At 35.1% G+C, this 21,788-nt stretch overlaps 1 protein-coding gene across 1 annotated transcript in view; it reads left to right on the top strand.

Moving 5' to 3' along the window:
• The first annotated feature begins 2,329 nt into the window (after positions 1-2,329).
• The window catches only part of PHYHIPL (phytanoyl-CoA 2-hydroxylase interacting protein like), a 36,775-nt gene continuing 17,316 nt past the window's right edge, over positions 2,330-21,788 (top strand). Inside the window, exon 1 of the mRNA XM_016220833.2 lies at positions 2,330-2,435. Coding sequence (XP_016076319.1) covers positions 2,330-2,435 — 106 coding nt within the window. The remainder of the gene's footprint in view (positions 2,436-21,788) is intronic.

Below are 21,788 nucleotides of genomic sequence, written 5' to 3'. Positions count from 1 at the left end.
CACTTCTACCTCTTCTCCATAATTATCTGAGCCAAAGAGAATAAACTTTTCTTCTACTTTACCTACCTCACTGCTACCATTTTCCTTATACAATCTCTGGCCTAAGCCTTTATAGTGGACTAGTATATCTTGTCTTCCCTATGACAGAAGCTATCATTTCGACCACTAGGCCTAGTCTTGACATGTTAAACCATAAACAAAATTTATATTTTATCTTTCGACAATGTCTCAATTTGAAGCCTAACAACTTGCTAAAAAAATCCTACATTGAATGTCAAAAGTCAAATATTAACTCTTTCTTTTGTATTTCTTATGTAATCTAAATCCTCAGCAAAAAGGTGCCTGGGATTGAATAGGTTTTATGCCCAGAAAGTACATTAATATTTCTCAAAACATTACCCCCTTTTCCTATTACACAAACATTCTGGCCCAAGAATCTGATCATGTGAATTTGCCATTTAAAGCCTTTTAATAATTTCCCATTCCCTTAAAATAGAATCATTTTAAAGGTTTCCCTAACTAAGTTAGGACCTCTGTGTGCACTTCCACAAGTTCTCATGATACCTATCTTAATTTTGCTTTTTCAATGTCTTTCTTTCCCGATAGACTTGAACTCAAAATTTCCAATACTGAGCATATTGTCCTTGGACATAGCACGTCCTTAAGAAATATCTGTACTAGTTATAGTTTTAATTAGACACAGGAGTCAATAGTTTTCACCTGTAAATCAATAAATTGATAATCTAGCCTCCTTTGAGATCTGTAAAACTGATACTAGTATTCTGAAAGACGAACACACTGTGGTCGGGTTGATAGAATCGATTTCCAATTCTCCAGAGCCAGGCTTTAGAACACAGGGAATTCACCAGTAAGTGTCATCTTGTCATACTGCTTGAAAAGGAATAATTTACCCTCTCTTTGGGGACACCTCTACCTTACACAAGAATTCCCTCAAACTACAAGAAGGAGATCCATCTTCATTAATACCCAAGTTCATAACGGGGACGCTTCATTTTAAGATGCCCAATTCTCTTCCACAGGTTTTTATCAACTTGCAGTTGTGCCACGTGTTTTCTCTCAGGCTTATTTTACCTTAAGCGGCTCCTCCTGTTTTAGGAGGCTTCAATTAACTATATTTAGTCCTGTTGTGACTCAATGGATGTGGCTAGAAAGGGCAGCGTATAGCAATCTATATGTAAATTGTTACTTTATTGGTTAACATTTATGTTTGAAAACTGGAAAACCAATAAAAAGGAACCTTAATTTCAATGAAAAATACACACCAAAAAGGGGGGGGGGGTGTCACTATTTTGGATCCTGAGATAGCAACAAGACTAAAAACTATTTCAAAAGAAGCAAACGGCAACAGACATCAATAGGCTGTGGCCCGCATCTATTTTATTTTTGAAACATCTGTACCTTCATTAAGCGCATTGTCCCATCTTCACTGTCACTAAAAACGATGGGCAGGCAAGTTTAGGGTAACTTGAAGCACATCTATTTTAGAGAAGGGGGGGTGGTTCTGTCCCTAGCCCCCGCCACTCCTCAGATAACCCGCTCATTTCTCACTGGGACGGAGCTGCCGGGAAGGTGCGTCAGGGCCAGCGGGGAATGGGCGCCGAGCAGCCCGAGGCCCTGAGCGGCGACGACAGCCCGCCGGCTCCAAAACCCCAATGCAAAGGGGCTAGACCCGGGTTTTTCCAGTCCCTGACGGCTAACCTGCTCGCCCGCACCTGCCCGAGCCGGAACGCCGCGGTGCTAACCCGGGCTCCCTCCGACCCCGTCGGGAGGGAGAGGACGCCGCGTCGCGCGCACCTGGGGAGGGGGCCGGCGAGCGCGCCGCGCCCCAGCCGCCGCCGTCCCCGCGCGCTCTGCCGGCCAGCGCCTCACCCGCCGGGTTCCCCGGCCCGCGGCGCGAGGGCGGCCCGGGGGCGCGTGCGCGCGGAAGGCGGGGGCGGGGGCGGGGGCGGGGGCCGAGCGCCTCGCGCCAGCAGGTGGGTGCGTCCTCTCGCGAGCGTGCGCGCGCAGCGCCTTCTCCCTCGCGTTCCCGGCTCTCCGCGTCCCCTCCCCGCCAGGAGCGCGCGCCTCCCGCCCTCGCGCTGGGTCGCTCTCGGTGTCTCAGAGGCGCGCACTCCCCGGAGCTTCTGCCACGGCCGTCGCTTCGGCCGTGGCTCTCTAGCCGGCGGCTCAAGCCTCTACCCCTCCGCTCCGCGTCTCAGTCCTCTTCTCCCTCCGCCACTCCCCTTCCCTTTCCCGCCCTTCTCTCCCACCGGGTCCACCGAGAGAGCCTGGATACGAAGCGGGCGGGCTTGAGAAGGGGGTTAGAAAAATGGAGGTGCCGCGCCTGGATCATGCCCTCAACAGCCCCACCAGCCCCTGTGAGGAGGTGATCAAAAACCTAAGCCTGGAGGCCATTCAGCTGTGCGACCGGGACGGTAAGAGCTGCCGGGACCATGAGGAGAGGGGCCGAGCCCGCGCTCAGGCGCCGCGGCCACTCGGGCTGCGCGGACCCTGCCCACCCGGGCGGCAAGGTCTTTTGTTGTCCCCTCCTTGCAAATAAATGCAGGTGGGGGTTCCCCTCAGCCCAGCCGCCCTGCCCTTAGGCCCCAGAAACAAAAGGACCCAGGGGCTAGCGCGTTGGCACGGAAAGTCGCCGTCGTCCGGCCGCGGCGCCCCTCGTGTCCTCGCCCAACGGCCGCAGCCGAGGAGCTGCCGGGTCTCGGCCGCCGTTCTCGCCGGTGCTCCTGCCGCGGTGGAGGCGCGTTTCCCATCTTTGCCGCAGTCCCGATGTCCTGGGTCCCCCGGCACCTGAAGGGAAATGCCCTCTGGATGTTTCCAGCACCCCCCTCTCCACCTCCACCCCCACCCCCAGTTGGCATTTTCTGCCCAGAAACTTAGCGGTTCCTTTTCAAAACCTCCCATCTTCTGACACCTCCCTCACCCCCAACAGAGAATTTAGAATTATTTTTATCCTCTCAAAATGCGACTGGGACCACGGATTTTTTTTTTCCAATGAAGGGGGCAGAAAGAAAAAAAAGAAGAAAAAAAAAGAGTTTCAGCACCAAGGACAGCCACAAGCTTAGTGGTTTGGGGCTGTCATTCAGAAACTCAAAAACCTGTAAAGGTTTTATAATCTTATTAACCGATGTCACTCCAATAAATTATTTAAAAATAAAATAAAAAGAAGTTTAGACAGAAAAGAAGTCTGTAAAGGAAGTGGCCTAATATATCTGCTGTGATTCAGAATATGTGGCTAATATTTATCATTGTGCCTTGATATTATATGGCTTATTCTATTGTTAAAGTTGGCAGTCTCCTGAAGAAGGAAATTGATTGAACACAGAAAGGTTCTGAGCGTTAGAGATAAGCTGGTACTGTGTGCAATATGGGTAGTTCTCATGCTTCTGTATTAGTTGGAGTAGTTGAAGAGTCAGTGCTATTTCAGTGATGTGGAATAAAACTTCATTTGTAAGGAAGTCATCTGATTAGTAATTGATTGGCCAGATAATTGTGAAATTGTACATCTGACAAAGGAAAAACAATTTATATTGTCAAGATCACCCTGAACACTTTTGGCTGTAAATGAAATTAATGTTTAACTGTATATAGAGACAATGATTTAAAAGTGTTTTTAGCCAAGGTTAAGTTAGAGATACTGATATGCTCACAATGAGGTCGTAAAATTTATCAGTATGTAATCCAAATAGAGAACAGAGGTCTTGTTTCCAAAGTCACTTACATGGTAACAACTTGGTTAGGCGTTGCCATACAGTACAGTTTAGGTCAGCTGGACACTGAATTTCTGTTTATTAATTTAGGGCACAGAATAATTGTTCTTTGAAGCCAAAATCACTTTAAATAATTTCTGAAATAGGTGTAGTATGGATAAATATTCTTGCAAAAGCTGCTTATAGTATTTCCTTTATCCTTAGACTATTTTGGTCACCATAGTAATAGGTGCACATATTTATGGCATCTAAAAGCCATTATTTTGGTATTCCATATATAAACTTGCATTATTAGACTATAAAGATTGTTTTTAATATACTACATAGGAAGTTGCATAGGTTTTAGTTTATACTTTTGTGAAATGACTTTTTATAATGTTACCATTGTAAATATTTTTATTTCATTTTCACTTACTTCAGTGATATACCAAAAGCTCATTATTGTAGTAATTGGAAACAGGCAATTCATGGTTACTCCTCAGAACCCAGTACTCTTAATACTTAAAATTGCCTTTGCCATATGTTTTAGAGATATTAGGGAAAATAATGTTGCTTTTACTTTTTTATGAACTTAACAGAGTTAATAGTGTAGAGTGTAAAAATTAATGCTGCATATACTGTGGTCTCTTCTAGAGTGGTAGCTATTTTATTTTGGTCATATTTTTTAGTTGTTTCAATTCACATTATTGATCCTGGAAAATGAGTAATTTATGTAACATTTAATTTGAGGCAAGGGTGCTGGACTAAGCAATATCTATGAAAATTACTACTTATTTGCAGACTTCTAATTGATTAAATATAGATTAATTAAATAGGGTTTCATTTTATAAAATAGCTTATACCAACAAATACAAAGAGCCTAACTCTTCTATTAAAATATGTGTAAAATTTGGTAATAGGTTGTGTAGAGATGTTGTTAAATGCTTAATTTTTAATTTTGTGACTCTGCATGTCAACTCCAAAAATGTTGACTTCATAAGAATAAGTTAGAGGAGATAATATAGTTGTTTTTATAGAACAATTTAAAAATGTTGCATTAAATTTGTCAGCCAGACCTCATTTATCATAATTTTTTATTGAGAAATTTTTAGCTTTCTAGATGCTATTTGCTCCCTTCACTTCCTACCTTTCACTTCTTCTCAGGTCTCACTGGTTTACTTCTGTAAATATATAACATAGAAAGATTAGGATGTGGCATAAGATCTGTTATGTGCTTAAATACATAATAAGTGCTATATTAAGTGCTATATTGTCATAATTTTATGGTCACAGGAACACATTTGTTTCATTTGCTCTTTACTTTTCTCACTTTATTTTACTCTACCATTAATCTGACAAAGGGAAAAATGAGAACAACATGAATTCCTTAGAAGTGGAGTAAAACAGAAAAGGAGAAAATATTAATATTAAGTATACACTTCTTCTACCCTCTCCACTTGTAGATGTTTTGATTTTGTAATGTTTTGCATATTGCATCAACTAAGAGCTATAGTTGATGGTAAACATAACTGTATGTCTTATATTTCCTTGGCTCTCCTCTTCTATATTTTTTTGTCACTTGTCTGCTTTCTTATAAATTAATGTGTACATTCTTAGCAACAATTCACAATGTTTCTTATTTCATAGTTTCTCAAAGTATTTAATAGTCTGTGAAGAATGTGTAATAGAGTCCAAGTGGTCATATAACCATGTTTTTAATGAAGCAAGAGGGTTCTTGTACAACCATATATTTTCTCATTGTGCTTTTACCATAGGCATGTGTTCTTTGGTTGCTAGTTCATGGTCCCTGCCTGGATCTTTCTTGTAGTTCAAAATGATGATTCTGGATAGACTTTTCTTGGGAAACCTAGGTAGATGTGCTGTAGATATAGTAGTTTGTATAATCTCTACTGCAAGTAGAAGAGTGTTTCTGTTCCTCCTTTCTGCTGTGCTGAAGCATCCTCAAGTTGCATATGTAATGTATTTTAATTGTGACTTTCAAAAAATTGAAGGGAAAAAAAGTACTAACTTCTCATATGCAAGCATCTATAATATGAGAAACCATCTCCAGTTTTTTTCATATAGTTACTTCAGACTAATTTACCCATAAGACAAAATAGCCCCTAACTCGCACATAGAATTCTACATTAGTTGTATTTTCCATTGTTTTTATCATGCATAATGTATATAGAAGCTTTATTTTCTTGCTGAAAAGGAAAAATTTATCCATATATTGCTTTACATGCATCTGAGCTCCCTGCACTCTTGTGTGACTGCTGTGTCCTAAGTATAAAAGTAAGGGAAAAAATGCAAAATTAATTTGTTGTATAGCACTTAAATCCACCCCCAAGTTTTCTTAGCTTTAACAAGCATTATTTCCATGATCAAGGCATTTTATGACTGCCTAGGTATGGTTTATGGAGTTTATGATGCTAGTCAGCAGGGGAACATGTTTTAAAGAAATTGCACAGACAGAAGCTGACAGATTTCCCCGTCTTTGTCTCTGACAATAATTTTGTGGAGGAAAAGAAAAAAGATTTTCTCCTTTTTACATAATTAAAAAAATATTTTTTTAAAAATTTGGGCCTTTTCCTATCCAAATTATAAATCAGTTGGGATTCCCTTCTTTATGCTTATTGACATGTGAATTAAACAAATTTTAACTTTGGAAACATAAAGTAACACAGAAATGCTTAGTAGCACAGTGCTGTATTAGGTAATCCTTAGTGACATTTTCTGAAGCAGACATGTAGGAGGAGTTCCCATAACTGTTATCTTTAATAGTAGAGAAATGTAAAGTGATCATTTCTCAGTCTCACTGGCATGCATGTAGCATAGTGGTAGCACCATCTTAGAATCAGAAAGACTTCTACATAATATTGACTTTTGATAAGTATGTTTGTTACCTTAAGCAAATTACTTAACCTTTGTTTAGCCCCAAGCTTTCTCATTTAAAATGGGTATAATAATGTCAATCCTGTAGGATTGTTAAAATAATTAAATGAGGTATTACTTATATATCATTTCTCACAAGCTTTGACACAAAATAAAGAATAATTATTATTGTAAATGGAATAATAATTATTATTCTCCACATACATTTTTTTTTTTCTTTTCTCTATGTGCTTAATTTGAAATTTGGTTTAAAAACCATTCATTGAATGACTATAATTTTAGAATAAATTACTAATTACTCCATAGTACAAATGCCAAGGTTAATTGGTTTTTACTCAAGATCTGATTCTCCACTTACATTCTTGAATTGAACTGCTTTTTATTTTTATTTTTTGCAAATGTTTAGATCTTTGTGGTTTTTTTCATTTCAGTTGTGTTTTATTTACTTAGTAAATCCTTCTTCTGTCAACTTAACTTCATGAGTAATAAGTGGAAACTAAATTCTGAATTTTAAAAGGACAGTAAATTTTAAAATAACAGTTACAGTACTCTATCCTTTGCTTATATTTTCTTATACCATCAGATATATCCTCGTCAGCCTTAATCTTACAAGCTCTTTTCAGCTTCTGCTTCTTATCTGCTGTTTGCTGCATTTCGTGTGCCTTGTGACTTTGATACCTGTTTTAGGTAGATATTTGCATCAGAACTGTTCTTTGTTCTTGATTTAACAATTTTTTTCATTATGAATTTTTTCTAAGGATAGAGCCGTACTACCATATGTGACCTCTGGATTCATTTCTTTGACCCAGATATGACTATAGAAATACTGTTAATTTTTATTAGTGAGTATGAAACAAAACAAAAATAAAATAAAAACTAAAAGAAACAAACTTGAAAAAGCTTGAAAACCATCAGATTATGTTAAACCAATTCATATTCTCCGTAGGGGTTCTAATTCATTCCCAGTGAAAAACAGGAAGTTATTAGAGTAAAAGCCACATAAAAGGATATGTGATCAGACTCCCTCCAGTGGTAGAGTGACTGATGTGTCATAAGTAGTAATACTGGCAACTTGCTTTGTTGCCTAGGTAAGCCAGTCAGAAATTCTCTCCATAGAACACTAGACAACTTCCAAGTCACTGCTGGTATTTTCCCCTCTTTTAGGCCCAATCTTGATTTTTCCTTTAATTTCCGTGAGTACAGTTTTCTGATTACTTTTATATTTTATCCTAGGCTTCAGTAATAACAGCAGCTGCATCGGTTATTGCAGTAAGCATAATCTTTCTAGTTTCTGGTTTTCCTTCTCTGCCCCTAGTAGCTGCATAATTTAAGGTTTGCTTTATAGCATTTGCTTTTTTGGGGGTTGGTTTTCCATTTCTGTTAAATTTCTCTGTAAGAATCTTTTTATTGTTTATGAATTATTTAAATTCAGTTTTTACTATAAAGCATTTCCCGTATTCTTTAACTGTTTAAAATATTTTATTATTACTAGGCAGTAAACTGCCTTTTTGATCAGGCTATATTTTATTCACAACATATAAAAGTAAGATTAGTATTTGGGGAATACTTCTAATAAAAATATATAGAAGCATTGAAGAATCTTGACAGAAAAAGCAGGTAGGCAGCACAAGCATAGTATGTTCTCTATATGTAAGGATAGTGAGTGAGAATGGTATAAAAGAAATAAAATAGTTGCTAAGAATTTGTGATTGAATTTTCAAGCAAAATGGGAAGTGATCAGGAGTAACTTTAGAATTTTAAGTCTGGGAAATCAGAAGAATCGCTGACTGAAAAGGAAACAAGGAGAAAGAAAATAATATTAAGACTCCATGATGACAATTTTTTACATCTCAAATTTTAGATCTCAGTGAACATACAAAAGTGTCCTAAGCCCTTTTCCAGGGGCACTCACCTCTCTCACAGAAATCATATTCCCAGAATATTATATATGCCTTCTCATTATTGTTTCAATGTGAATCCCTGTGAGAGAGTCCACTTACATTCTTTTTAGACTTCTTTTACTTGGTTCCTGATCTTGAAATTAGCCTTTCAAGATTATATGTGTGTGTGTGTGTGTGTGTGTGTGTGTGTATTATCTATATAGTGTAATGATAATATTTTGAAAATCATTACTAAATAAAAACCAACCACTTGATACTTTATAGAGGACTGTGAACTAGAGATTTTTGAGTCATCTGTGTTAAGGTCATTTTAGAGTCAGGAGAGTTTTCAGGGGGATTTAGCGATAATGTTTATGTTAAGATATTTAGAATCTAACTAAGACTCCCTTGGAAACTTATTAAACATTTATCAATTTCTCCTGTGTTCTGAGGAAAAAGAATTCTAGAATGAGGAAGAGAATTGTTCATACAACTATACATTCCACTAGGAGGCCAGCACTTAGATGAAAAAGGGAAGGTTAGGATTTGACTTGAGTTTTATTTAGAGTCTCTCACCCCTTGAAAGAAAGAAGTAATCACATGCTGGGGAAGGCCAACTTTGAACCCCAAAGATGAATAAATCTACATTTCAGGTTTGTTAAAAATGCAGACAAGAGCTCTGCATTTTGAAGTTGCTCAATAAATGTGAATTAAACAGAAAGCATCCTACTCTGAATTGTAGTTGGCTTTGTTTGTTATATTATGACTCTTTGGGCCAAGTTTGTGTTTCATTTTAAAAGAGCTGCTCTGTGGGGATTATTGCACATACATTATTTGTTGCAGTGGTTGTGACAATTAATGTAAAAAAAATCTCTTTTTGTTTTTTATAGCCAGTGGAAATGTTGCTATCTAATGATATTATGAAAGGCTTATAGCTTCCCATTATATGCCATTAAAGACAAGGCACAAAAAATTTTTTCAATATACTTATTCTGATTTTATTGTAAAATAGTGTCTCATCTTTTGTAAGCCTGAATGTTGATGAACCTCTCAGTCTTTCAGTTTAAAAAGTTGATGATAAATGCAAACAAGAATGACAATTTTTGAGCATCTACTGTGTGATAGTTTTGTAATGATTGCACATTTGTGTTATATCTATGATGCAGAACAGGGATCAACATGTTAGTCCTTGAGCCAAAACTGAAAACCTGCTGCCAGTTTTTGTAAGTAAAATTTCATTGGAACACAGCCATACACATTTGTTTATTATATGTTGCCTGTGGTCGCTTTCTTGCTACAGCAGCAGAGTTGAGTAGCTGTGACAGCAGACCACATAGTCCACAAACCTTAAAATACTTTGCTTTTTTACAGAAAAAGTTTGTCAGCTCCTAATGTTGAGGATTGAGAAAATAAATCAATCCCTCTTGATAGGAATAAAAATATTGAAAGAAGAGTTTCTGAAGAAAAAAAGTACAATTATTTTGCTTTTATATATTACCAGGGTTTTGAGATTATGCAGGTCAGAAAGAGAGCTGAAGAAAGCTGAAAAGCTTTACCAGGCAATAGGATAGCTCTGTGGAGTCAGTTAAAGATGGGTAGCTGTCTCTGCCATTGTGTCTAATAGGCAGTAAGAGAAACAAACCCTAATTGCAACTTGAAATCTAGTCTTCATCTGAATAACTTTAGGAGGAAGTATTAGTTATGCTTTAGTATTTTCAGATATAATTTAGTAACAGCTATGTTTTAAAGTTCAAAAATGATGATGTGAACTTTGAGAAATATGGGTAGTTTTGATACATATTACAAAAATATATATATGTATATATCATGTATCATATATATATCATATTCTTCCTTCTAAACCAAATTCTCATTGAAAGAGTGAAGCAAGATCTTATCTTTCTATCTTTTATCTGTATTGTAGTACTTCTCAATCTATTTTGTTTTTTAAATATCCAATCTATCATTGACTGATTATTTATAAAAATATAATTAAAATGAATTATTAGAAAAATGAAATTTAAAAGATCCAAAAAGATTCAACAGATATAAAAGTTAGTGTCAAAGTCCTGTGAAAGTTTCTAAATGCTTAATCATAATTTTTATATTTATCACATCACAGACTGGTAAATAGGTTGCAGACCACACTTTGAGTACATTAGCTAGAGACAGTACCATTCTATTCTTGTTCAATGATTAATTTTTCGGTACTAAACTTATCCAGTTAATATTCTCACTTTATTTCCTTTTGTTCTTACACTTAACTTTTTTTTTTTTTTACCATTTATTTGTACATGTGTTACAACCTTAGCGTATTAAGAACAGGGAGGGAAAGGGGTGCCAGAATGAGTATAACTTGGATTCTGCATTCAAAGGATTTGCTGGCATTTAAGGAGACAATATATTTAAATAACTGTAATATGTGGTGATAAGTAGTATAATAGTGTATAGAGGAGAAAGTGGTTAATTCTTTCTTGAGTTTCACAGAGGAAAGGAACATTTTTTTCTGGGTATTAACTGAACTACTAAGCAAAATAGAGACAGACTAATAGAGAGCAGGCAGACAGCTCTGGTGGGAAGGAGAAGTGTTGGGGGTGGGGGCCCTGAGCAAAAAGAAAAAAAAAAGAAAACTCATGAACATGGACAATGGCGTATGGTGACGGCTGGGGTGGGGGTGGCGGTGGAAGAGGACACGGGGGATCAATGGTGTTGGGAAAACAATTTTTTAAAAAGTAAAATAGAATTTTCCAAAATAAGTGGAATAAGGGTATTTCTGGCCTAGAGCATATATAAAGGCATAAAATCATTTATGTTCTAGGAATACATGGCATTTAGCATTGCTCAAGGAAAGAAGTAATCCTTGTGGGAAAATAAACTGAAGGCTAGTCAGGACTAGCTAGATTATAGCATGAGTTTAGATTTATCTAGTCTGAAACCTTGTTAGTAGATTTCAAACACTCTAATTTGTAGAGAGCCTTTTAAAAAAACACATTTTGCAGAGAGCTCTAACAAGTGAAAGTAGCATTTTATTAATATACTTTTATCCTGTAATTTCAAACTTCTAGCATTCTTCAGATAAAGTCAATCAGGAATAGTGAGAAATTAAAATTGCAGTTATACTTGAAAGTTGCTATTTTATATCAGCCTCAACATCTGCTTTATGTCTGTATTTTATTTTTATTGCATTGTTCCTAGGAAATTGTGGTTCATACAGATAAGTGGTGGTAAATGGTAATGTTTAAAAACTCATTTTACCTTCTCAGGATACTCTTCAAATAAACTGATAGACTTAAAGAGAAACAGTAAGATTTTTTTTCATACTAGAGTCAAAGAATAAGTATTCCTTTTGGAGGGAGGTAATAGAATCGATTCATTAGTGAGTTTAGTTTTTCATTGTTCTTTGAGAAAATAATGTATTTTGTAATATTCTGAGATATTTGTTGATAATATTAAAAAAACACTCAGAACTTTTTGCTGATCTGTTACATTTCAGACAGTGGAATTTATTTTACTTACATAACGAATCTTAAAATTGTAAGAATCAATTTCATTACTGACAATTTACGTACAGTTATAAGCTTGGTAACATTGTAACTATATTGCCAAATTGACTTTCCTTAGCTTATTAAGCAGTTGGATAATCAAACTAGTTTGTCCCTTATTTTTATTTGAAAGATATCTATCAAAGGGTTTTTGAATTAATAAAGTATTTCTTGTTTCTTTTGAAGTAGTTATATCTTGTTTCAGGACACCCACCTAAGTTTGGTATAAAAAATGAATTTGGAAATTTTCTGTTTATAACATTATAATTAGTTCAAAAATAATTTAAACAATAGTCTGTATGAGATTATTTAAAACTATTTTGAAATATCTTAAGAGTCAGTTGTTATTAGTGAACAGTTACTACTTCATGAAAGCTGGCAACAGCTTTTATAGGAATTACCACTCCTCAGTTTTTAAAATTTTATCTACTTCCCTTAAATAGTCATCTCAACACTTCCAACAGTTTAGTTGATGGTACGTTAAAAACTGATTTAGACATTAAAATTTTCTTCTCCATTATTTGTCATTTTACCATTATTGCATTTACCTATTTGAGAAACTTCTACAAATGTAAATGGAGAGATCTGCCACATTCATATCCTCATCTGGTTAAATTGGAAAGATTTTACATAATGTCAGCATTTGAATTAATCAAATATATTAGACATGTACCAATGTTTTCAGTTTTGGGATAATAATTAATATATTTATTGCAGTGTCAGGAACACTATTTTCAGAATCATGGAACTTGTCAGAGACCATATTTGTAAAACCTTGTATGAAATCTAATGAAAAGTTATCACTTTTTGTCACTAGAATGTAAATTTTACTGATAGATGCCTATCACTGAAATTTAGTATTGTATTTTAGCTTTTGTTAGAGCTTCCAGCATATTTATTTCATTTTCAACATAGTTGTGAGTATAGTCAGTACTAGCTGAAAAATCAGCTGGTACTTATTAATGGTAAGACTGAGGCATATTGAGCCAAATCAGTCTCAATACATACATGTTACATTTCTTTAACATTTCTCATTTTAACTAAGGATCCATTTCTAGTTTTATAGGTAAATTGCCTATACTGGAAAAAGTAATACTATCAACTTAGAATAACTTCATCACAAATATAATTAAAGTAATTAGAGAAGTACACAAAAGAAGCCCTTCCATTTGATTTGGACTAAAGGGCCAAACACATGCACCTGAATCTTGCCTGCAACTAATTGAACTCTGCATGCAGATGCAGGCATACACCTCAGAGATAATTGCAGGTTTGGTTCCAGACCACTACAGTAAAGTGAGTATTGCAGTAGAGCAAGTGGTAAACATTTTGCTGGTAAAGGTTTTGCCTTCAATTTGTAAAAAATATATAACATCTTTGAAGCACAATAAAGCCAAGTGCAATAAAATTAGATATGCCTGTAATAATGTGTTTGTAAAATTTTATTTGAGCATATACTTGCTGACTTGAGTTAAACAAACAGATATGAAAATGAACAGAGCCATGACCTTTTTATACATTGTGTCATCTCTTGCTCTGAGGTTAGCAGGCAAGGTTTTGTTTTGATGTTATCCAAAATCCCATAATATAGCATAATATAATGTATGCTATTTGTATTACAATTTTTAAAATAGTTTAATTTTTAAAGGAAGTTAAATGATAATGTTTGCTGAATCCTTTAATGAACTCTGTATTTAAAAATATAAATAAATCATTGCTCAGAACCCATTAAACCATGGATTCTCACTTGCAGGGCTTGTTAAACACAGATTGCTGGGTTCCACCCCCAGAGTTTCAAATTCATTAGGTCTGGGGTGGAGCCAAAGAATTTGAATTTTCTAGTAAATTTCCAGATGTTGCCAATATTGGTGATTCAGAGAACACACTTGGAGAAGCACTTCTCAAGGTAGCATGACCAAAGAATTTCTTAGGTAAGGAAGAGATATTTGATTTTAATAAATAGTATTCTGGTATCCATCTGAGGAATGAACTGGGATATCTATAAGGCAATTACAGATACTAGGATTAAGACAAGGTAGATAAAAATTGGGAGTGGAATTGAACATTTCTGAAGTAAAAATTGGTTGACTTTGTGTTTAAACTAGAAGTGTAAAATCCCAAAAAGGAGTCGCTGATGATGGCTAAATTTGCTAGACTGGGTATATTTTGACACCAGTAAATAAAGTAGTAATTGTTGGTTAGAGAGAATGTGAAGGAGTGGTATTGATAACACGCTGTTACTAAAGTGTTTTGGGAACAAGTAAGTTTCACATGCCTGTGGAATACTTACATGAAAGTGTCCAAGATAGGTGTTAAAAAATATGAGTCTCATAGGGAGAGAGTTGAGGACAAAGGTGAAAATTTGGTAGTCCTTTTCAAGCTACTTTTCTGTTGCTCCTATTTCTCCTTTATCAAGTGTTCTTTCTTTCAGTCAGTCTTTCAGATCCATGTCAAATTGTTGAATGTGCTCATTAGAGTGAGTAAATTTGAATGCTTTTTTGTGGTGTCTAAAAGTACTTAAAAACTAATTACTTTTGATATAATAAATTTGGCTTCGATGTGGTTATTTGGGCAGTTAACATGGAAGAAATACAGTTTATCTAAGCTCCGTATTTATTAGATTTATCCTCCTTATTTTGACTGGAAAGAGAATTAAGTATATGATTTTTGTGTTTACAGTGGAAATACACTGGAATACTTTTTTTCTCCCTGGCAACATAGTCTGCAGGACATAAAATAAGTGAACCTTTGGAACTCAAATTAGCAGGCAAATAATGACACTGGAGCCTAAAGGAAAACTAAAATCTCCACCAAAGCTATTTCTAAAGCTTTCATACTGCACATATATTTCCAGGATTTTTTTTTACTTTGAACCTACTAATTTAAATGTTTGCTAGGGTATCTATTTAATGATAGTCTAAATATGACATAGTCTTTTTTATACTTAATTTTTGTTGTTTTGCAGATTCTTTATGTTTAAAGTTAGATAAACAGTGCTGAGTCTGAGTGTTTGAGCTTATTTTTATATATTTTTTTCCGTTGCAATTCCATATATCTAATATTAATTTCCATGGAGCTTTTTGTTATTTTAATGATCTTTTTTTAAAAGGAGAGCTTAATGACTGAAAAGCAGTGGTTCTGGAATTTGCTGTTTATACTGTTTGTTTTGCTAAAAGCTTTACTTAGTGAAATTATAATGATAAAATTTACAGTAATAAAATTTGACCCAGAACTCTTTTGAAATGTCAAAAACTTTGTTTTGAAGTAAGAAAGCTAATTGTGATGATGTAAGAAAACAGGAGAAAAAGGATTTTACCCAGATAGTTTTTGTTAAATTAAAAAGTAGTTTTGCAGCCCTCGCTGGGTGGCTTGGTTGGTTAGAGCATCGACCCACACACCAAAGAAAGGTAGCAGGTTCAGTTCCTGGTCAGGGCACACACCTAGGTTTTGGGCTCAATCCCTGGTCGGGTCTTATATAGGAGGAGGCAACCAATTAATGTTTCTTTCACATCACTTTTTCTCCCTTCCTCTCTCTCTAAAACCAATAGAAACATATTCTCAGGTGAGAATTTAAAAAAAAAAAAAAAAAAGTAATTTTACAAATTTTCGTATTGACTAATGTTATACTAACAATATAAGGTATCTTAATTTATTTTAGCAGAATTCACTTTGCTTTTAAAATGAATATTATCTTGTATTATCAGTATGGGTCTGTGAATGGCTTACTTTCATTTTCTGTTGTACTCTACTGTTTCTTTATGGGGAAATTATATACTTTGTATTTACAATATAAGGACATTTAAAAGTGTTGTGTAGATGCCATGGGTATGTTTTGTATGAATCCAAGGGCACATAAGATAATCAGTTGGGCCATGGAATAAAGTAATAGAACTTCTATTAATATTTATTTTGTCTTATCTAAAATAAGAAATAAGTTTAATTAATCTTACTTATATAGATTAGTACATCAAACAATTATGTATACTGTATGTACATGGAGTACTCTTGTATAATTAGTGTACGGAATTGAGAAATGAAAATATTAGTGTTTAGTAAGACATCTACTGATGCGCTTTCTCCATTCTGATGTACCCACTTTTTTGTGTGATATCTTTTCCAACTGTGACTGCCCTTAAAACCAGGTATCTAAGTAAATGGACTTTAGAGCTGGTCATTTGAATTGCTATATCACAAAATATTAAACCAAGGTTATCAAAATAAGAACACATATTTTTATACTTTTTAAGTAATAAATGTAAATTATTTAAAGTATTATCATTTTAAATTTCTATTTTGTCTGTAGTCTATAATGTTCATAATATTTATTGTAGTAGTATGTGAATATAATTTATAAAGAAATAATTGTACTGCCTGTTTGTGTGGCTCAGTGGTTGAGCATCGACCTATGATCCAGGAGACTGCGGTTCAATTCCCGGTCAGGGTAAATGCCCAGGTTGTGGGCTCAGTCCCCAATAGGGGGCATGCAGGACACAACCTGAGCAGTATAAGAAACAAGTTGGATCATTTATTATGAAGCTTTGGGAACCTAATTAATAATTAAAATTTCCTTTGTCAGCTTATCAGGTGGTATTTTAGAAGCGTAATATATTGTACTTTTGAACTTGAGGAGTAGATGTGTTCTTTTACTTAAGAATTCATGTATTCAATAAATATGTACTTTTTTGGACACTGTGGAAATATTGGTGACAAGATGGTCATGACCCCTGCATTCATGGATCTTGTGGTCCAATGGGGAAAACAGATTAGAGATATAAATTAACTAATAGAAATTTTGAAAGTGCTGGGAAGAAAGTAAATAGGAAACTTATGGAGAATAAGTTTAGTGGGTCAACTTTTTAGGCAGAACAGTCAGAAGGCTTGTTTGGGGTAAGGTAATATGGTCTGAAGTAAGCTGAGGCCTGAAGGATGAGGAGGAGGAGCTTTCCGAGAACTGGAGGTGAAGCCATGTAAGAGAGGGGAAGCAGCCTTCAGGGAGAAAGGGGCTTGGGTTTTTTCAAAACTGACAAAAAAAATCAGTTAACCTGTATTAGTTGTTGAATTTCTAGATGGAGTATTTGGGTGGATGTTGATGCCATTTACTAAAATGGGGGAATAGTGAATTTGGAGCATAAGTTTAGGAAGGAAAATCAAGAGTTGTGTTTCAGATATTTTAAATTCGAGATATCTGTGAGACATCCAAGTGGAAGTGTTAAATACACTTTAGAGATCTTGAGCTATAAATTTGGAAATTATCAACAACAAAATGATAGATCAGTTCTAGGGAGAAGTAAAAAAAGAGGGCTTTCTCTAAGCTGTGCTGCCCAGTACAGTAGCCATTAGGGTGAAATGGCTATTTAAATTTAAATTAAATTTAAATTTAGTTGCATAAAATTTAGTTCTTCAGTCGTGCTAGCCACATTTCAGGTGTTCAGTAGTCACATGTGGCTAGTGGCCTACACTACACAGCACATATAAAAACATTTTCGCCATTGCAGAAAGTTCTATTTAACAGCACTGGTGGTAGACTCCTGAGAAACAATAACTTGGTTATGCGAAGGTCTGGAGAATAGGGAGTAGTAGTTAGTGAGATAGGAAATAAACTAAGAGCATATATTAAGAAGCAGCAATTGATCAACTCTGTTTAATGTGTTAAGAGATACCGTCAGGTGAGAACTAAAATACATCCGCTGGATTTGTTACCATGGAGTATATTGGTGACATGACAAGAGGACTTTTGTTGGAGTGGTAGAGGCAGAAACTAGATTTGGCTGGGTTTAAGAATGCATAGGAGGTGATGAAATGGAGATAACAGCATATTTTGGCAGATGTTCAGAGAAGTTTGGTTATGAAGGGAAGCAAAGAAATGAATCACTATCTGAAAGGGTATATAAGAGTAAGTGCTTTAAAAATTGTGTGTGTGTGTCTTCTAGACTGTAACATAAGCTGCTTCAAAGCATGAACTCCAGTGTCTCATTAACTCATCTTTGAGTCTTGCACTTATGCATTCAACAGTGGTTGCTGAACATACAGGGGTGGGCAAAAGTAGGATTACAGTTATAATACAAATAAATAATGCAATAATTAATAAATAATAATACAGGAATAAACTGTTTCATGTACTCACAACTGTAAACCTACTTTTGCCCAACTTTGTATGTCAGTTAACCTTCTAATTATCTGAGAAGAGTTTATTTTATTTTGCTATTCATGGAGTGAGATTCTAATCCTCAAAATTTATATAGTTACTTATGGAAAATTGCTTTTGCCTTTTCATGACGTCGAGATAGAAAGTGATATACCCTACCTTTTATAAAAACACGTTATGTCCAATATTTATCTTGTAATCAAGACTCTTTTTAGTCTTCAGGTATAAAGAGAATTTGAAGTGATGGGAAAGAATGGCCTATTTTTATTTAGGAAAATAAATCTCAATGTGCTGATGAATTTTATAACAATGCTCTGAATACAAATAGAGTCTCAGTTTTAAAAGAAAACATTTTATGATACAGTAGCTCCTCTAGTGTTTGCAAGGATACTTGCTGGTGAAAATGAACAAAATAAAATAATTTATCAGTAACAACTATTATTATGTATGTTTTGAAATTCCAGTTTTTGAATTTCTAGTACAGAGAAAAATGTACATCTTTCTTCCTCATTTTTCCCCATAAAATAAAACTGTAGTATTTTATTTTAAAGGAATGTTTGTTTTGAAATGTTTTAACTGCTTCTGTGCACACTGATAACTGATATTATTGTCAAGATATATTGCATTAAAATTTTTTTAAATATATTTTTATTGATTTCAGAGAGAGGAAGGGAGAGAGAGAAACATCAATGATGAGAGAGAGTCATTGATCAGCTGCCTCCTGCCACCCGCTCCCTGGGAATGGAGCCTGCAACCCAGGCATGTGCCCTGACCAAGAATTGAATCATGATCTCTTGATTCACAGGTTGACACTCAACTACTGAGCCATGCCGTCCCGGCACATAAAAATTTTTTTGCATAAAGTTATTGTGTATAGCAATGAAGGGACAGATGTGGAAAAAAATATCTATCTAAAATATGGCACATAAATTATATCTAATAAATCATTATTCAATTTTAGAGATAAAATTTGGATAGTTTTAATGTATTTATGAATCATCACCAAAATGTAAGGAAAACCGAATGTATAATAATACCTCCTACTAAATACATGTAATAGCATTCCATCAGTCTTACTCACTTGAGAAACAGTTCTTTTTAAGGATGCTTACCAGAAGAAACAGAGAGATTCAGGTATTGTGTTAGCATAAACCTTTCTGAACACTTATTCTCTTTTCACTAAGTGTTACTTTCTAGTTCACCACTGAAAGAATAATTTTCTAACATTAGTATAAATTTCATTGAAATCAGACTCAAAGGTCCACTTCCAGTTCTGAGTTATGCAAGTCTCCAAGCCGATTTTTGCTTAACTAGCTATCCTTGTTTCTAAACATGTTGGGCCTTCATATATGTACTTTTCTTATTATAGGCAGGGATGGATAAAAATTTTTTGGTGTCTGAAGTTTATACAATTTAGGGTACCCTATTTAGAAAAAACAATACAAAATTTTGGATACAAAATCAAGTACTAGAGACAAGTACAAGTGAGGGGCCCTTGAAGGTTAAGCTTAGTTTCCAGGTAAATTCCTTTCTCCTGATATATTAAGTATCATTCTCCCCATTTTTAATGTGAATCACTTGAGTACAAATAATTTAAGTTATCAAAGTCTTGTTTGATTCCAAAGCTCATGCAACATAGATGTCAAGGTCTTGTTTGATTCCAAAGCTCATGCAACATAGACATAGGGTGGTAGAAGAGAAGAATCTGTGGACTATATAGTACTGAAAAAAGTGCTATAACAATTCTGAGGGAAGCTATATGCAGACCTTGGAGTCATCAGGATAGGCTTTCAGAGATGTGGCTTGAGATCAACTTTGAAGAATAGGTTACATTTTTTGAGGAACCTCCATGCTGTTTTCCATAATGGTTGTACCAATTCACATTCCCACCAACAGTGTGCAAGGATTCCCTTTTCTCTATATCCTCACCAATAGTTACCTTTTTTCTTTTTTATTATAGCTGTCCTAACAGGTGTAAGATGATTATCTCATTGTGGTTTTGGTTTGCATTTCCCTGATGATTTGTAATGTTGAGCAACTTTTTATATACCTGTTGGTCATCTGTATATGGCCCTCGTCTTCTTTGGAAAAATATTTACTCAAGTCCTTTGCCCATTTTTAACGTAGCTACTTTTTTTTCCTATTGAGTTATGAGTTTCTTATGTATTTTGCATATTCACTCTATCAGATATATGGTTTGCAAATACTTTCTCCCAATCTGTAGATTGCCTTTTTCATTTTGCTGATGGTTCCTTTGCTGTGCAGAAGCTTTTTATTTGGATGTAGTCCCACTTGTTTATTTTTGCTTCTGTTGCCTTTGCTTTTGGTGTCAAATCTGAAAAATCATTGTCAAGACCTATATGTCAAAGAGCTTTTTCCCTGTGTTTTCTTCTGGGAGTTTTATGATTTCAGGCCTTACATTTAAGTTTAATCCATTATGAGTTGATTTTTGCATACGGTGTAAGATAATAGTTCAATTTCATTCTTTTGCATATGGATATTCAGTTTTCCCAGCACCATTTATTGAAGAGACTATCCTTTCTGCACTGAGTATTCTTCATGACTTTGTGGAAAATTAGTTGACCGTTAGGTTTAATTCTGGGCACTCTGTTCTATTTCATTTGTCTATATGTCTGTTTTTATGCCAGTACCATACTGTTTTGATGACTATAACTGTAATATAATTTGAAATTTATATTACAAGGAAGTGTGATGCTTCCAACACTGTTCTTCTTTCTCAAGATTGCTTTGGCTATTTGGGGTCTTTTATTCCATATGAATTTTAGGATTGTTTATTCCATTTCTATGAAAAATGCCATTGGAATTTTGTAGGGACTATGTTGAATCTGTCATTTTGGGTAATACGGACATTTTAGCAATTTAATTCTTCTAACTTATGAACATGAGATAGTTTTTATTTATTTGTGTCTTCAATTTCTTTCATCAATGTTTTATACTTTTCAGTGTACAGATCTTCCTATTCCTTGGTTAAATTTATTCCTAAGTATTTTATTCTTTCTGATGCTATTGTGAGATTCTTATTTTATTTTCAGATAGATCATTACTAGTGTAATTAAATGCAACTGTTTTTTGTATGTTGATTTTTTTTTAATCCTACAACTTTACCAAGTTTATTAGTTCAATTTTTTAAATTAATTTTTAAATATATCTTTATTGATTTCAGAGAGAGGAAGGGAGAGGGAGAGAGAGATAGAAACATCAATGATGAGAGAGAGTCATTGATCGGCTGCCTCCTGTATGTGCCTGACTGGGGATCAAGCCCACAATCCAGACAGGTGCCCTGACCAGGAATTGAACCACAATCTCCTGGATCCTAGGTTGATGCTCAACTGCTGAGCCATATCCAGCCAGGGTAGTTCAATTTTTTATGTAGTCTTTAGGGTTTTCTACATATAGGACCTTGTCATCTCTAAAGAATGGTAATTTTACTTCTTTCTTTCTGATTTGGATACCTTTTATTTATTTATTTTTCTTGTCTGATTGCTCTTCCTATCATATGATCCAACAATCTCTATTTTGGGTGTATACCCAAAGGAAATGAAGTTGGTACCTTGAAGAGATATCTGCATTCCCATGTTCATTACAGCATTATTCCCAA

Source organism: Miniopterus natalensis, chromosome 14, assembly GCF_054644295.1.
Source record: "Miniopterus natalensis isolate mMinNat1 chromosome 14, mMinNat1.hap1, whole genome shotgun sequence".
Taxonomy (NCBI): Eukaryota; Metazoa; Chordata; class Mammalia; order Chiroptera; family Miniopteridae; genus Miniopterus; species Miniopterus natalensis.
This window is presented reverse-complemented; position numbering and strand designations above follow the sequence as displayed.